Consider the following 16728-nt stretch of genomic DNA (forward strand, 5'->3'; position numbering starts at 1 on the left):
CAGAATTGCATAATGGTAATGGCGAGATTTATTTGAGGCACTCATGGATGCAAGAAGCGAAAACACCTGTGTTCCAGATTTCGGCGAACGTTAAGTGTTCCCGGTTGGTAAAAATTAATCCGGAGCCTTCAACTACCGCGCGCCTCATCGCCTGTGTAGCGTCGGCGCGTTAAACCTCATAACGAGACAATGACTACCTGAGAGAGGCTGTTCATGGTCAGATATGCTTGCATTCTTGTTCTATTTCAACGGTTTTGCCGCTACAAAAACGCCGTCGCGCTAATTAAAGAAAACAGCGATATGCTGCAGAAAACGGTTGTGACTTTCTTTTGGTCGCGAAAACGATGCTACCATGAAGCCGTGTTTTATTTAATTGTCCAATTAGTTCACACTGAAGTTGTAAACTTCAAAGAAGTTTGTGAAGGCTGTAGGCCTGTCCCCAGCCTACTCAAGGCCATGCAGGTGAGTACGATACGACAGGCTGTATCTGCTGTTTCATTCAAAATTTTCTAATAATATACGCAAAAATGTGGCGGCTAAGATCAAGGAATATTTACGCCAAGTTTCAATAACTTATAGTAAATATTTAGGAGGAAGAAGAAGAAAATATAAGAATAAACCTGACATTCCTAAAGGGATAGAGATCGCACTAAATTTGTAAAAGTTGCAGGGTATTGCTGCAGATTGGGTATGGATTTCCATATGTGTGTCTGCACTGATAAAACACTAGGCTACGTAAGTTTCGTTGAACAATCACAAGGCCATAATCACGGCCACTAAGAAATAAGGAGTAACGTAAATTTACTTCAGTTAGCTTCTGTAAAATGCGTATTTTGTGCAACTTTACTGGTACCGCGGCGTCACGTAGCGGGGAAGCTCCTATCTTTTATTTTTGCTTTTCACTGCAAGTGTAAAATTATTTTCACGTACGTTCGGTTATCCGCTCGGAACTAAAGGAAGTTTATTTATTCCGCTTAGCAGCGATTAGCTCGCGCTGTACATTTGCCATTTGAGGCATGTAAGCATTTTTTACTGCGCATAGCATACCCCGCCATGTTCGAGTGTAGCGGAGCTTCAATTTTTTTGCGCGTGGTGTTTTGCGCAATCGCTCTCGCCGTGTTGTCATCACCACTCGGAAGGGAGATATGCGACGTCCCTTAGCTTCGGGTGTGGTGGAGTAATACGTTATGAGCAACCGGATTCACCTTCAGGGCAGCAGCACGTGGTTAGTTTTTCGAGAGGTATTGTACCATCCCTATGTACATAAAATGGTTAACCTGAAGCATTCAGTTCATCGCAAAACCGTCATTTTCACCTTGGCCCTTGGAAAAATTCAGTATGTTTATGGTTTTGGATGTATAAATTAACCTTTCTTTTACGCTGACTTTCGTACAGGCGGGGACTTAATTTTGCAGACCACGTGAGCGCGTGGCAATAGCCACCGAAGCGCGCCCTGGAGGCCCGGCGCCTGTTGTCAAGACCGGCGCGGCGCGCATACGCGTCCTGTTTTATACGCAGGCAGGCCGATTTCCTCCCTACAGCGGTGCTGAGATGGTCACTGAAGCACCGCAGAGCGACGCGTTTGTAGTAGTTCTTTCTTTCCGATGGCACATTTGGGGCCTAATGTGACGATTGCGCGGGCTTTGGCGCGAGTGCTCCTCGTATCCTGATAAACATTTGCGAGGAATGTTTGTTTTGGTCTTTATCGTTTATAGACGATGAGACTAGCGACGGCATAGCCAAATCAAGCGCGTACGACCCATTGGACCACACACGTCCATCTAACATCCGTCTGACATCCGGTGTCGGACATTTGGACGTCCGTTAGATATCCGCAGAAAGCCGCCGGACGCCTGCTTTCGAGCTGAAATATATGTTCAGTGGCCGAATAGTTTACAAAATATACAAGATGAATAAAGGTTCGCTCTTCGTATAGCTAACATTTCGTTGTCCGTATCGCGGTACGGTGTGAGTGTGCTTCCTACGCGCTTGATTTGGCTACGCCATTCGCAAGCCGCCAGTCTCATCGTCTATAAACGATAAAGCCCAAAACTACCACTTGCGCCAAAGACGCGCAATCGTCCCATTAGGACCCAAAGGTGCCATCGGAAAGAAAGGAATGCTACAAACGCGTCGCTCCACGGTGCTTCAGTGACCATCTCAGCACCGCTGCAGGGAGCGAGGAAATTGGCGTGCCTGCGAGTTAAACAGGACACGCATGCGCGCCGCGCCGGTCTCGACAACAGGCGCCGGGCCTCCAGAGCGCGCTTAGGTGGCTTTTGCCACGCGCTCGCGTGGTTTGCAAAATTAAGTCCCCGCCTGTACATGTAAATAAGCAAACTACCTCCCATTGGAGCTTTTGCACCACACCGACAGCGCTAGTAGCGTCGAATACAAAAAATCACAATTGGTGGCCCTTCCACACACTATTGCCAGTGACGCTTTTGTCCAACATTGCATATTGCGGGGCTCGTTCATGGGGTAAGCTAGGAAGCTTGCTTTGCATGAGGATCGCGATAGGCTTCATGCGCGAAGGTTACTATACAGCCGCGCTGTTGAAATATTTCAGCCCGGTACCTAATGCCAATGATTCACCGTGCAATGACCTATTTCTTTCTTTCGCAGTGACTATCAAGTGCCGGGAAGAGTTGCCTTAAAGTTTGTTTCGGTGTGCCTCAAGCTCCCACGTCCGGAAGCATCATGGTGCTAACACAACCAGTGTACTCCGGTGGCGAAGCGCCGTCGTGAGTTGGTGCATTAACCACAGTTGTACCTACTCAAAGCGGAGTATCTGGCTTTAAAATACCAAGGAATATTCAGAGCAGCCCGCTAGTCTGAATGGGAGTATAAAAAACCGTGCCTCCTCCTTCGATTCCTCCTCTTCCACCCCTCCTTCCACTACGCCTTCATACAAAATGGCTGTCAGTTGGCGTGGTGTGTCGTGTGAGCTGTAGCGTCCCCGAATATTTTTTGGGGATGTGAACCTATGGTTGCCCTAATGGATACGACGTGCTTCCCGCCAACCGAATCTCGATGTAAGCATTGTAGAACCAGGAGGGTAGCACGCTGGGCTAGTTAGAAAGGCCAGTGGCTGTCCTTGTGGTACACTTCCTTCGTCTTCGTCCGAGTTTTCGCTGGTTTTATCCAAGAATTGTACAACCAGCCTGGACGAACGTGCGAAGCACTGCAACGTCCCCTCCGAGTCACCGACCTTTGAGCAGACAGAATTCCAGGGAACCAGCACGAGGCCTATATTTAGTGACCGCGACCGTATCGTGGATCGTTCCAAAATGATGCGATTGCACTTCGCGAGCCGGTTCAACGTAAGCATAGCACTATTTTAAATGCATAGCATTTCTGTAACTCACGATGTCACCCGCGTTGGCGTCCGTAGTCCGCATCACGCCCCCTACACTACATAAAAAAATTCCCCCGCATTTCCCCGAGGGGGAGATTGTGAAAGTGCGAATGCACGGTTGTCGGCCCGCTTGCGGCGCTTGCGCTCGGCCCCCGCAGCCCACCGCCTCGCCGCCTTCTCTTCCATCGGGTTTGTAGTATCACGTGTACACCACGCCGCTATAACGCCGCTGAGTCGCCAACGCACGCCGCTGACGACGTAGTTTGAATGCGTTAAAGATATAAGGCGCGTCACTACCCCTGATATCAGCGTCGCCTCCGTGGCTTGGTCGGTAGATCGTCGCGCTGCGGCCGCAAAGTCCTCGGATCGAAACCTGGCGCCGGATGCTGTTTCTTTTTTAAATATAGAGGAGCACTGCGGACGCCAACGCCGCCGCCGCCGGCGGTGGATGGTTTGGGGTCGCTTATAAAGTGCATTCGCACTTAAAAATAATACTTACCGGCGCCAGGTTTCGAACCAACGACTCTGCGGGCGGAACGCAAGGTACATGGTACTCTACCCACTGCACCACAAAGCCGACACAGAGTGGAAGGTTACGAACACGCCTTATATCCTTGACTCATTCAACCGTCGGCCACAGGTGCGCCTTCTCCCCCGCGTCCTCCTCGCCTTCTCTCCGATCGCAACGCCCGCTCTCGCCGCGTTCGGTTCGGGCGCACAACAGGTGGGGACGTGCGCAACACCCTCTCTTGCCGCGTTGGGTTCGCCGGTTCGCGCTGATCAACAGTCGGTTCGCGCGCAAGAACAGGTGGGGGCGCTCTCATCGCGCTCTCTCGCCGCGGTCGGTTCGCGCTTAAACCACATATGTCGTTCGCGCGTGCTCCGGACGCTAACATCTGTGGCGTGATCGTGACGTCAACGTCACGCGTTCGTGTGGTGGCGCGATTTTGGCGCTATAACTCTCTCGCGAGGGGCATTGGATTGGATTCGATTGGATTGGCTTGGATTGGCTTGGCTTGGCTTGGCTTGGATTGGATTGGTTTGGATTTGGATTGGATTGGATTAAAGTGGATTGTGTTGGATTGTGTTGCGTCATAGCCGCGCCACGTTGCGTCATAGCCGCTCCACGTTGCGTCATAGCCGCAGCAGGGGGTTTACGGCACGTTTCACGTTTCACCAGCGACTTCATCGACAAAGTCTACGCTGGAAGACAACAATTACAACAACAACCAATACGTAATCCATACGACTTGCAGGCGCGCCCCGTCTACGCTGGAAGGCAACAATTACAACAACAACCAATACGTAATCCATACGACTTGCAGGCGCGCCCCCCGCGGAAATGCTCTGCATTTGATCGTGCCCCTCGCGAGGGGGATGTTTTTTCCAAGGAAGTTAGTTTTGTAACAAAAATTTTGGGTGACCTGTGGTCCTTCTAGCGTCCTATTTAACTCAGTGTTTTTCCCGCGTCATTGTACCGGCTATGCTCCGCCAGTCTAGACGTCAAGGCGAGCGTTGTTAGTGCGACAGTGCGCCTTGTCCGGAACGTCATTGGGGAGGCAGAACTGTGTAGAAGCAATGCGCATATCACCGCCTAAACTTCAGTTTCGTGGGCGCGGGTCGCAAACAGAATGAAAAGTTTATGCGCTGTGAAGAGCAATCGAGAAAGTAAGCTAGTAAGGCTAGTAAGTGTAATTGTTACGCTGTATTCGTGGCTCATCATTTGCAGGAGAAGCTGAAATTGGTAGAGCGAGCACCGCAACGCCGATTTTTTATGAAGCGCGAGCGATGTCTGCCGCGCCTGCTACGGGGTGCATGACTGACGCATGCACCTGGCGGCCGCATTGGTTACACTGGGGAAGAGGAGGGTCGGGGCGCGGTGGGGGAGGTCAGCAAAGGGCCTCTCCGTGCACTAGGCGGGTGAAAATTTAACCAGTAGGTGCCACTTGCAGGAGCATTCTTGAAGTGTCGACGGACGTGTGTTTTAAAGCAAAGCTTTTTACCTCTACCCCACAAGGGTTCTTTCGCGACCGTTGGTGTCACCAGAAAACTCCAGAGAACAAATAAAAGAATTTACTGGCACCGCCGGGAATCGAACCTGGAACTATTAGACTAACAAAGCGAGAGCCCGTTGTCTTACCGATTTTACTACGAGCCCACGCGAAGACGGGGAAGACAGGTGGTGTACTCACCAAGCACATCTACAGGTTTACCCCCTGGGTTCTCGCTGAATGCCACGTGAAAGCGTCACGCGACCACTCACGCCCATCTAGCGGTCCTGTGCGCACCTTGCTCATGTGCTAAGAGTTACAAAAATTAAAGGAAGCTCACACCAATGCATGGCATCTCACTTCTAGTACGCCAATGTGCTAAGCCTGTGGCCTCCAGTGTTCACGTAAAAAATCACAGCTCTTTGTCGTCCGCCCTCACGCGAAATCAAGAAATACATTGAAATACTCCTTGATGGCCAGGCCATCACTCCAAGCCCCAGCATCATGATCCTGGGCCTACATCTCGAGGCTAACACCAAGAGTGACGTCTCCTTGCAGCGCCTCAAAAACTGCATTAATCAAATCATACACATGATCAGGCGAGTTGCCACCAAGAAGCGAGGCCTAAAGGAATCCGGTACTTTTCGATTAATTGAAGCTTTTGTCCTCTCGAAAGTCACTTACGTCAACCCCCTGTCTTCTTCTCAACAAGGAAGACATAGTGCTTTATATAATGATTAGAAAGGCAGTTGAGCGGGCCATTGGTCTTATCATCAGTGCGTTCACAAAGAAGCTGCTTAGCACGGGGCTCCGCAACATGGTGGAAGAGCTAATAGAAGGCCATCTTTCTAACCAGAAGGTCCGAATCAGAACTGCGGTGGGTAACCGCATGCTTCACCAGATTGGCTGGGCAGCCCAGAATGTCACTCCGCTTGACGTACTCCTAGACTCTTGGCGACTAAAAGTAAAGATACTCCCTTTGTTTAGAAATATGAACCCCTCACATGACGAGGGTCACCGAAAAGCACGGGCTCAAGCGCTAAACACCACCCTAGGCTGGGATCATGTAGTTATCTACACAGACGCCTCCAAACATCGAGGGCAGCAATACGCCATCATCTTGGCTACATCGTGAACCAACCTCTTTGCGTGTACCTCGCTTAGGACCCCAGAAATGACGGCAGCAGAAGAGGCAGCCATCACCCTGGCTGCTCTCACTCGACCAGGGGTTCGGAGGGTAGTCACCGATTCCCAGCAAGCCTACTGGAATTACCAGCCGGGTTGGGTGCCCTGACCTGCACCGCTCGTGCTAAAAAATCCCTCCCCAAACGTTTCCATTCAGCTCATCTGGACACCCCCTCACGCTTCAATAGAGGGCAACAAATACGCCCACCCAACAAGCCTGCGATTTTACCTCCCGTGCTATGGAGCTGTACGAGGACAGTCACCCGCTTGTCACGTTCAGGGAGATGCTGCTGTCTCGGCCCTCAATGGGAGATGCTGCTGTCTCGGCCCTCTCTACCTACCCAGCTTCAGCGGGTGTCCGGACAGAACACAGGCCGCGCGGACTGCATACGGGCCCCACAGAAGAAGGAATCACTCCCCAGGGTTGCGCTCTGGCCCGTTCAGAAATCTGAACAGAAGTATTTCTTCCTCCTCCTCCTCCTCCTTCTCTGCCGCAAATCTCGTCGGCACCGTCCGCGGCGCAGAGACGGAGAAGTCAGATCGTCTAACACCGGGTTGGAGCGTTAATTTTATAAAAAAAAAGTTTCTTCTCTTGTGCTACACCAATACAAGTCGACCAAACACCGTTCATGCATCGTGCATTGACTTAACCTTACCAAGAATATCTCTTTGAAGTAATAAATGGTGTGTTTAAGTGCATTGCACTTTTCTCTTGTTTTACTATTTGTAGAGCGATGTGAGTGAATTTAAGTGACGTCGCATGGGTAATTGTTATGGGTGCCGTTTACAGCTTTGCTTTCTAACCACATTCACGGGGTGGATTGACGCGATTTTTTGGGGGGAGCGCTGAAAACCATGCACATTCAGCGGATGCGTCAGAACGACCGGAATATGTGGCAAGTTTAAAGGGGTACAGAAGGGGAAGCGCTGGGTGTAAAACTACAACCACAACGCTACTCAAGAGGGGAAGAGGGAGAAGGAGAAGCACTCTGAGACGTTGGTCGCAACAAGGGGTCAAAATTCTTATCGAACCAGACTTTGTCTTGACTACCGTGGTCCTCTGACTAGCACTTGAGCGGGGGGTGTCGGAAGAACTTCGCATGCGTTCAAATAAAATTCAGACATTAGTGAAAATTGAGCACATAGTCACACGTGCTGCGTCTTTACAATGCTGTTTCTTTTATTCAGGTCGTCTGGACAATATGTGCATGTATATAGAGCTCCTGCGCTGTCCAGGGGGCGCTGTGAAACCGGCTTCCGGGCAGTACTTCCGGGTAATACAAAGCTGCGGGGGTCCCAAAGGATCCCGCGTTGACGTAAGCAAAATGAACTCGATACTGCCAATTGTTTGCTACACGGTCTCCAGCCCATCCCCGACGCGTACGATTTCGTCCGGTGATCAACTTGGCATTAGCGAAACAAGCTTTGCAACGCTAAATACGTTTACAGCGTCGACGAATGTGCTGGGACGGTGACGGCGCTCTGCCACTCGCAGATTCGTCGATCGGTGCTCGTATGAAGTGTAATTTAAAGTGAAAGCTTCTTGTTTATACTAATACGCTTAGTGACAAGGCCTTTCGAACAACAGCCGATCAAACAAGAAGAGTAACGCAATTGGCGATGATGGCGCGTAAAAGCCAACGACTCTCGCCAACCGCAGGCTCGTCCGCTCCGGTGAGCCGTACTTTTGCGCACCTGCGCACTTATGCGCTCATTTTCAAAAAAACACTGCTAGTTTGCCTGACCGTTACGAATACATATTGCAGCGCTAGCTTGCCGTTTTTTTCCGTGGCTTAGTCACAAAATACAGCGAGCATCATAAGCGTCAAATATGTTTGTGATTCTGAAAGTAGTGGCCGTAAAACAAAGTGGCCGGGCGAACTGACTGCCCGTTGCGGTTTCTTGATGCTGTCCCCGTATTTAATTACGCTCTTGCATTATATATTCCAGGTTCGCTCTTAATAGACTAAAGTAGGAATCGGCAACGTTTAACGTTTCGAGGTGTAGTGGCGAGTTGCATGAAGTCGACATGGTGGAGGGCTGGACAGGGCATCTGTTGGGGCTAGTTGGTTATGCATAGCTTGAATGTAAAGCGCTTAAACTTTGACTAGTAAACAAGGACGAGAAAAACTACAACACAGGACGTTTACTAATCAAAGTTTAAGCGCTTTACATTCAAGAGGGCTGGACGGCAAATCGGGTTGGATAGGGGGGCGGGCGGCTTTGAAGGAAAAAGAAAAAAAATCAGCGAATTTCCAATAATATTTGACGATACTCTTCAAAGTGTGAAGATGGGGAACAATACATCTGGAAGCAATGAATTCTGATCTGTTATTTTCTCGCCTTCCAATCCCTTTTGAGGACAAAGCTGGCGTGTCGGCGTTCATATTAGCGAATTCCCCTGCACTAGAAGATAACCAACACAGCCAGTGACGATCTTATGCAAATATTAGGGCTGTGCACCCTGTATGCGACTGTGTTTTGTACACATCTAAGCAGACAACGGACTTGCGATTCGGTGCTTGATTGGCGTTGTTTAATTGCGCTCAATTTGTTTATTTGACGGTAATGCCTCACCTACACTCTTAAAAAAAAGGTCGGCGCACTTACTAACACAACACTAACCAGTTACTTGTCCCAGTATTGACTAGGTAGTTAGTTGCTTTTACTAACTGGTCATGCATGACCTAGTAAAAAACTACGCGTGACAATGTGGATCTGCTGAGTGCGCAACGCGACACAGACACATTCATCACGCACATATCACACGTGGACAATCAACAACTGAATTGAGCAAGAAAGTCAACGGGATGCACGAGGAGAGCGAGTATTACTTAGTTACCTTAGAAATACATATAATCTTCTTGCTTTTATAGCCAGCAGCGGAAAGCCCCCGAGAGAGTCGGTGGGCTGGTCATAAAAAAAAATATTTTAGCGATAATTTCAGAATTATGCAGTTTAATGTGAGCATATACAAGACAGCATGGGGATTTGCAAAAACTTTTTAATCGTGATTTGGTGTAGAAAAAAAGCTGCAGTCATTACGTTCAAGTATTCATAGAATTTGTTACTTCCGTGAATGTTAGTATCAAACCAGCAGCAGTTACTAAGTACACGGTCTAGACTAGTAACGGTTCCACACTTAGTGGTAGGAACTACGTACCGTATTTTGGGGTAGTAAACTGCCTAAAAAGTTAGTAAATACAGCCGTTACTACCCTTTTACGAGCTTTTTTGTTAAGAGTGTACTCCTCGCTTGTACTGCCCACCTACTCACCTACTCACCTACTCGCTTGTACCCCGTCGTTTGTAAACCGTGTGGCGTAAAGTGTTAAGCAAGAATCACTTTGTTTGCGAAAATACGAAACAAATTTTTCCCTCGTTTTTGGGGCTTTGCCAGGCCAGCAGCGCCTGCTGAATCGGCTGCACTCGATCCTAGCGCCCGCCGCCGTGCTCCTGCTGAAGCGAACATTTACAGTTACCTCAGGCTCAGCAACGTTCTTTTTATGCTGCTTCCGAACTTTCCTTTGTCCCCTCACGCAAGGAGAACGAACCATAATTGTGGTCAAGAAGTGAGACCACCCGACCTGGTGATATACTGCCCCACGCCGCGACGGTCACGACAGCTCGCTCAAAAAAACGCCGATAAATCGGCTCGTTGTAGGGGATATTATTTTATTTAGCCTCTGCAACTACTTTAGTTGCATTTTATTTGGTATGCAGTCAATTAAACGCACCACAATGTGAAAAAATTAGGTACAAAAAACTTTCGCTCTGGCTTGTAATTGAAAACACGTGGAGGGCGGTGAGGGTCGTCTGCTTTTTGTAGTACCCAGAGGCGTCGGCCACAAGGGGCGCTGCATGTCGTCAAAACTCCAGCGCAGGAGGCCTATGTTGCTGTAGATTTGTATAGCTCTGTTGTCCCTGTAATGCCGCTGCATCCGTGACTTCGAGGGGAACATGCTATAATACGGCGGGAAAATCAGTGTTTGGGAAGCAAGTGCAAACGAAGAGCGCAACTTTCAGTGACCGGCCGACTTCATTGTTTGCAGGTGGCGTACATTTTTTTTGTTGAAGAGAGTTGCTGCAGTTAAAGTTTTCATCAAGATACCTCTTATTCTCGATGTACGTATTTGTTGCTTGAGAGCTTTTGTATTGCGTTTTATTGACGTGTTTATATTTATTTTTGTATTTATGCATCTGCTATGCAATAATTGTCTGTGTGCAGAAAACAAACCTTTCAAGTTTTTCCAATGTAATGTTGTAAATAAAACTACTAGAAGTTGTGTTCAAAGCGGTTCCTCGACACCGCTAAAATAAAAAAAATACGGGCTATGAGACTAAAAACAACTCACAAAGAAATACATGAATTTCCGCAGCGCTTCTATAAAGCGCCAAAAAACCGCGAAATAACCCAATACGCAGCAGAAAAGTACGCCGAACGCGAATCATGGGATTTCATAGTAAAAGAAAAGAATATACTCCCAATGCTCAACTTGAAAACTTCTATTTTAGTGGCAGTATATCTTTACTCATATACACCACTAAAAATCCTCTTAGCTACTGGGAGTAAGGCGATAGTTCCACTCAAAGGAGGATTGTATACTCCGACTTCCGACTGAGGTATGCGACTGCCTATTTACTGCCAATTCTAACCTATTTGTGGTGTGTGCCTAATTACAGGACCTGCAAGCGCATACACAGATAAAGGTCCTGGAAAAGGGCCATTATGTAACACCCCTGTCACAAAGTAAAGTACCATGGGTCCTTACCTGGAAAACTCTTCCAAACGTGCCAGAGCAGCCTCCACTCGGTACATTCTCGTGTAAGGCACGTAGGACAACATACGCCTCAACCACGGCGGGCAGAAATGGAATAATAGGCCGGTGTTTAAACCGGCACTCAGTTGCAGCATTACCTGGAGCAGCTCTAAGCGAGCGGGGTGGTCACGTGGTAACGAACCGAAGAAGAATGATGAAACGTTGTTGAAGGCGCACTGAAGTAGCAACATCGGAACGTTTAGAGGCTCGCTGCGGGTTTTGCCTACTTCCTCGGCGAGGTGATAAAACTCTTGCTGCTCGCCATTGCGTGTAAAAGTAGAGGAAAAAACAGCGATTAGGTTCAGGGTGACAAAGTAGCTCATTTAAAAGGGTGTTTTTTTACTAAACCTTTGATCCCTTCATATCACTCATTAGCCGTACTCGTGCAAGCCTGTTACCACTGTCAAATCCTTTGTCGTTCCCTGATAACAAGCTCGCTTTTTTCCGAATTCAATGGGGCCCATAAGACGATCAGCAGTTTTCTTTGCGGGAAACAAGATGTACGCATACGAGCTGCAGCAGCATACTAGTATGCTGCATACTAGTATACTAGTATGACTACGCAGCATACTACTATGACTACATCACTAGACAAAAAAACTAAAGCAGTTCCACTCCACGTAAAAGCGGTTGGTAGTGCAGAGCAATGATTAATCCTCCAGAAGGTGTGGGGTACCATTATCCGCTCAGGGCTACCCCTCTTCACGCTCTTCCTCTAACTGTCTTACTGCTCTGTTGAAGAATTGATTGATTAAAGGTTTTAACGCGCTAACGCAACGCAGGCGGTGAGGCGCGCCGTAGTGGAGGGCTCCGGAATAATTTTGACCACCTGGGGACCTTTAACGTGCGCTTATATCTCGTACACACGGGCGTTTTTGCTTTTCGCCTCCATTAGAAGATCGGCCGCCGCGGCCGGGAATCGATCCCGCGACCTGGTGCTCAGCAGCCCTACGGCTTAGTCACTGAGCCACCACGGCAGGTCTGTTTATTAATTGAACAGAGGTTTTGTCCAATGCAATTCAAATTCCACCCTTCGCAGTGCAAGCACGCCTGCTGCCTGGAACAGCACGAGCGGGAGTTCTGTTCTTTCTGTGCTTGCTTTCATGTCGCACGTGCAGTAGCCTTACCGCGAAGTTTTGAGCACGTCGTTTTGTGTTTCTCTGCGGCAAGCTTTTTCTCTTACAAAAAGCAACCCAACGAGCATTCCTAGCTAAATCGTAGCGGGGGCTCAACTTTACTTGCAGTTTTCTTTGCGCTAAAGAATATGAAGATGTAATATAAGTGCCAGCGGTTCGGGAGTTCTGAACGCCTATTACTACGTAAAAAGCTTGTTCAAGTTGGCGGGTAACCCTTGGCCGGGAGGTTGAATGGAGGGAAAAGCGGGTGATAGAAAGTGACGGCTCCCGACACTGGCACCATGATACTAGAATACTGCAAGGTTACGTTGCGTTATTGTCTTTAAATACACAGATTTCTTCTTTGGTACTGGTTTAGGTTGGTATACGCCATTGGTACAGTTTAAAATCTTTATGAAGACATCGAGATCAAGCAGCTAGCAAGCAAACAAAGGTTCGTGACACAGCTGAGCTTAACAACTCGCTGAGGCGTATCCAGATAGTTAGATATAATGGAGAACTAACGCCTTTAATAGGCGAATGTCTTGGGACCTCTAGAGACTCGTACAAACGCCAACTGAATGGAATAATACAGCCATTCGCTGCCTATATTATTCATGGTGTTTGCAACGGCTGTTTAAAAATTCAAGTATGTTTGGCGAAACGTGAAACTCCAGACATTATAGAGTGTGTGCGCTGCCCGGGCAACAGCATCTTCACAGACCCATCAGTAATAAAATTGGGGGTTTTTTCCGACGTGCTCGCAGCGGATTGTCTTGATGTGGATCAAATACAGACGGTAGAACAGCGATGTTCTGCTTCAAATCTCCTACCTCAGGTTCTAGGGAACATACACTCACAATTAGGGAAGGACGTAGCCTTTTACGAGCTTTACGACATTTTATTAGTAATTAAAACCGGATGAACGCTTGGTCAGTACGGTTTACAAACAATTCTACAAGCACTGCTGGGCAGAACTAGGCTCTTTTTTAGTGCAACTTATTAACTCAACCCTAGCAGATCAGCTGCATTCAAGCTTGTTCGAAAGTGGCCTTCTAGACTTACTTTTGAAAGAATGAACGCGGACTACGAGATTACAACTTTTTTGGTGTCCTGAATTAAAGCTCTCTGCCCGGACCTCCTCTCACTCCAACAGGTTTGTTCGGCCGCATGCCAGAATATTGTTGGGCACCTAGCCTATCGCGGATATACTAGCCTAAAGGTGTTAAACTGGTAGTTCAGGGCTTTGTGTCTTTGTAGACTAAAAACAGGCATTTCATAGGGTCAACGATTCATAAGTTATCGCCATATTTCAAGCTGATGGGCTTCCTTCTAAATTTGCTCAGCTTCACAGAGAGTTTTATAATAATTTATCCAGTGAGCTGGTCAATAACGGTGAGGTACAAGAGTAAATGACAATTCATAGAGGCGTCATATAGAAATTCCCCTGTCGCTGCTTGCTTTTGTCTCACGTCTAGACCCGTTCATCCGAAAACTCGTCGAAAACCCCAAAGTTAGGGGTCTTTCTATGCCGGACAAAGCTTTGTTAAAATGCCCGCGTACACAGATGGCATTACTGTTCATGCTTAATCACAGCGCGAAGGAGGGGACAGACAGAAGAATAACCACAGGACAGGCGCTGACTCTCAACTGAATATATTGTAAACTCGTCATAAACATTTAAACCGAAGGCAAACAACGCCGCACGTGTCAAAGTAGCACACACAAACAAACAAAACCAGATAAAAGGAAAAAGAGTAACATGACTTATTTGTCGTTATCCATGACCTCCACCTCTTTATCAGTAAGCACCACTGAAGGGTGGCTCAAGCACTTTTCGCCCCTCTTGCTAGTGTGATAGGCTTCAAGTATCTTGTGGTGTAACTGCTCCGGGGGCTTGGCAACAATATCAGTTTCCTGAAACACCGGGTGGCAGCCGCACGTGTGGCAGTGTGAGGGCAAAGGCGGTCGCGGACGTTTGTCAAAGGAGATCGCGTGCTCTCGCAATCTAACATTAGCACACCTACCAGTCTGCCCTATGTATGACGCGCCACACGAAAGAGGTACTCGGTACACGACGCCGGTCTGCCAGTCTACATACCTGTGCTCATGGTTTCTGCCCCACCCTGATTTTGCTGGGCTTCCTGCAAACGAAGCCTTTCTTCGTACGGCAGCGCACATTCCCTCCAATTTACGTGGGGCGGAAAAAACCACCGTGACAGCATACCGACTGGCAACATTCGTCAAACCATGCGACGTACAGTGCACATTGCGTTTCACGGCCAGTTTACTTCCATCCGGTTTTTTTTCCTTTCGTTATCGGGGTCACCGCGAGACTTGACATCCTCATCAACTTGTTACCACAACTCCAGAGCGCTGCCCTAGGTTAACCTGCCGCCTCTAGCGTCTTTAACAGACCTTCGAAGCTCTCATTAACAATATGGTGGCAGGAGTGGGTTAAGCCTGAGCGCAACACAGGAAAATATACTCAATTCTTCACTAATTTAGAATATCCTGAGCCATAACTTAGGAGGGGTTTCTCAGAGTGAGGAAAGTACATCCCACAGAAATGGCCTACCTCAAATCTTAAACGTAGGTCAAGGAACTGCAGCTCTTGGTGTGTTGGAAGCTAGACAGTAAACTTCCCCTTGAAACCACTTTCTCGGAACACTTTCAAAAGATCAATGGCCATGCGTGCTAATTCATCCAAGTTCACAAAGGCAAGATAATCATCCACATATTTAAATATGTTAATTGCCATACCACACAGGTTTCGATCAATAGCACGGTCAACCCTGCTAAGAACAATATCGCTGAGTACTGGCGCAACACACGATCCATTACAAACACGGGATCTTTGCACAAACAATGACCCTCCCTAGTCTACAAATGTAGACTGCAGGTAGAAAGTGAGAAGTTCCAAAAAGGACTCTAGAGAAATGCCACAGCGCCTTATGAAGACCTGTTCATCATTGTCTTCGACAATGCACATCTTCACGCTTTTCATTAGCTCAACAAGTGTCAGGGAATGAAAAATGTCTTCTACGTCAACACTGACCGCTCGGCCGTCCCGTTGATTGTCTACCTTCAAGAATTCTACAATTCGGCCTGAATTGAGAAGCCGAAAGGGGTCAACAATGGTTAGGCTAGACAGGTTCCGCTGTAGGAACCTCGACACTACCCGCTGCCAAGGACCTCGTTCAGAGCGGTATAGACAGGATAATATAGAAGACAGGACACAGGAGTAGCGGCTGTCCTGTGTGCTCGCTTCTATTAGTCCCGTCTATGCCGCGCTACTTAGCCATGTTTCATCTTTTGGACGCCTGTGTTTGGGTGCGTCGTACTGCTGGCTATGTTTGGGTCCGTTACGCAGTTACGCCACGTGAGGATGGTGGCTAAACAGCGTGACAGCGAACGAGCTGCGACGACAAGCCGTGCCCCTAAAGTGCTGTGCAGTTAATATTTGAGGGTGTTGAACACCGTAACCTTGTAATTCGCGATGACCATACTTCTACAGTGTTGACGTTACCGGCTATCCTATCATTCCCTCCTATTAACCGCGCTGCTGGTGGACCTCGCCGTAAGGTGTGGCGCGTAACGCGTAACGCGTTAAAGCTGCCAAGAAAATGCTTAGGGCTCCTGAGCGCCTGCCTCGCTGCGACCGCCTACCACCCCTGGCATGCCATGCGGCCCTAGCAAAAGAATAGTCGAAAACTTCGAGGAGAAAGAAAATGTCGATCACCCGTGTGCGTGCGCTTGGCGGCGACCGCCGAGCGTTCCGGGCTGCGTATTCCCAAACCATATCCCGTAGGGGCCCAGGCTGACCACACCCCCTAAGCAGGGGCGCAGCCAATGAGGTTTAAAAATGGCCATTTTTTAACCTCCTTGGACGCAGCACCGTGACGTCTCTACCTATATGTGCGCGACTTCATGCGAGGTGGATTTTTTCTTTTTTCCCCCTCCCCTCGTTTTGGCTGCTTTGCGGGCGGCCGATGGTTTCGCTCCGCGGGCAACATGTGTTGTACTATCTATATTTTTATTCCGGCTATTTCTTGTTTATACATTTGTATACTTTTTTGCGTGTGTGTGGCTTACAGTTGAGGCACGAGCTGTGACACAATGTTTTCGAATTAAAAGGCCAGACACTACATAAATATATATATGTGGTAGCTAAAAATGCGTCGCAAGAAACAGACACAAACTGCTCATCTATACCTTTCAGTGGATCTCTAAAAGTGACAATTTTTTGTAGCTATTTGG

At 48.2% G+C, this 16728-nt stretch overlaps 1 protein-coding gene across 1 annotated transcript in view; it reads right to left on the reverse strand.

Moving 5' to 3' along the window:
• Window positions 1-16728, reverse strand: part of LOC144148729 (cytochrome P450 2F3-like) — a 72784-nt gene that overhangs the window by 20665 nt on the left and 35391 nt on the right. Inside the window, exon 5 of the mRNA XM_077680251.1 lies at window positions 11306-11607. Coding sequence (XP_077536377.1) covers window positions 11306-11607 — 302 coding nt within the window. The remainder of the gene's footprint in view (window positions 1-11305; window positions 11608-16728) is intronic.

The sequence above is a fragment of the Haemaphysalis longicornis genome, unplaced genomic scaffold, assembly GCF_048455015.1.
Source record: "Haemaphysalis longicornis isolate Haplotype H1 unplaced genomic scaffold, Haemaphysalis longicornis Haplotype H1 scaffold_8, whole genome shotgun sequence".
Classification (NCBI taxonomy): domain Eukaryota; kingdom Metazoa; phylum Arthropoda; class Arachnida; order Ixodida; family Ixodidae; genus Haemaphysalis; species Haemaphysalis longicornis.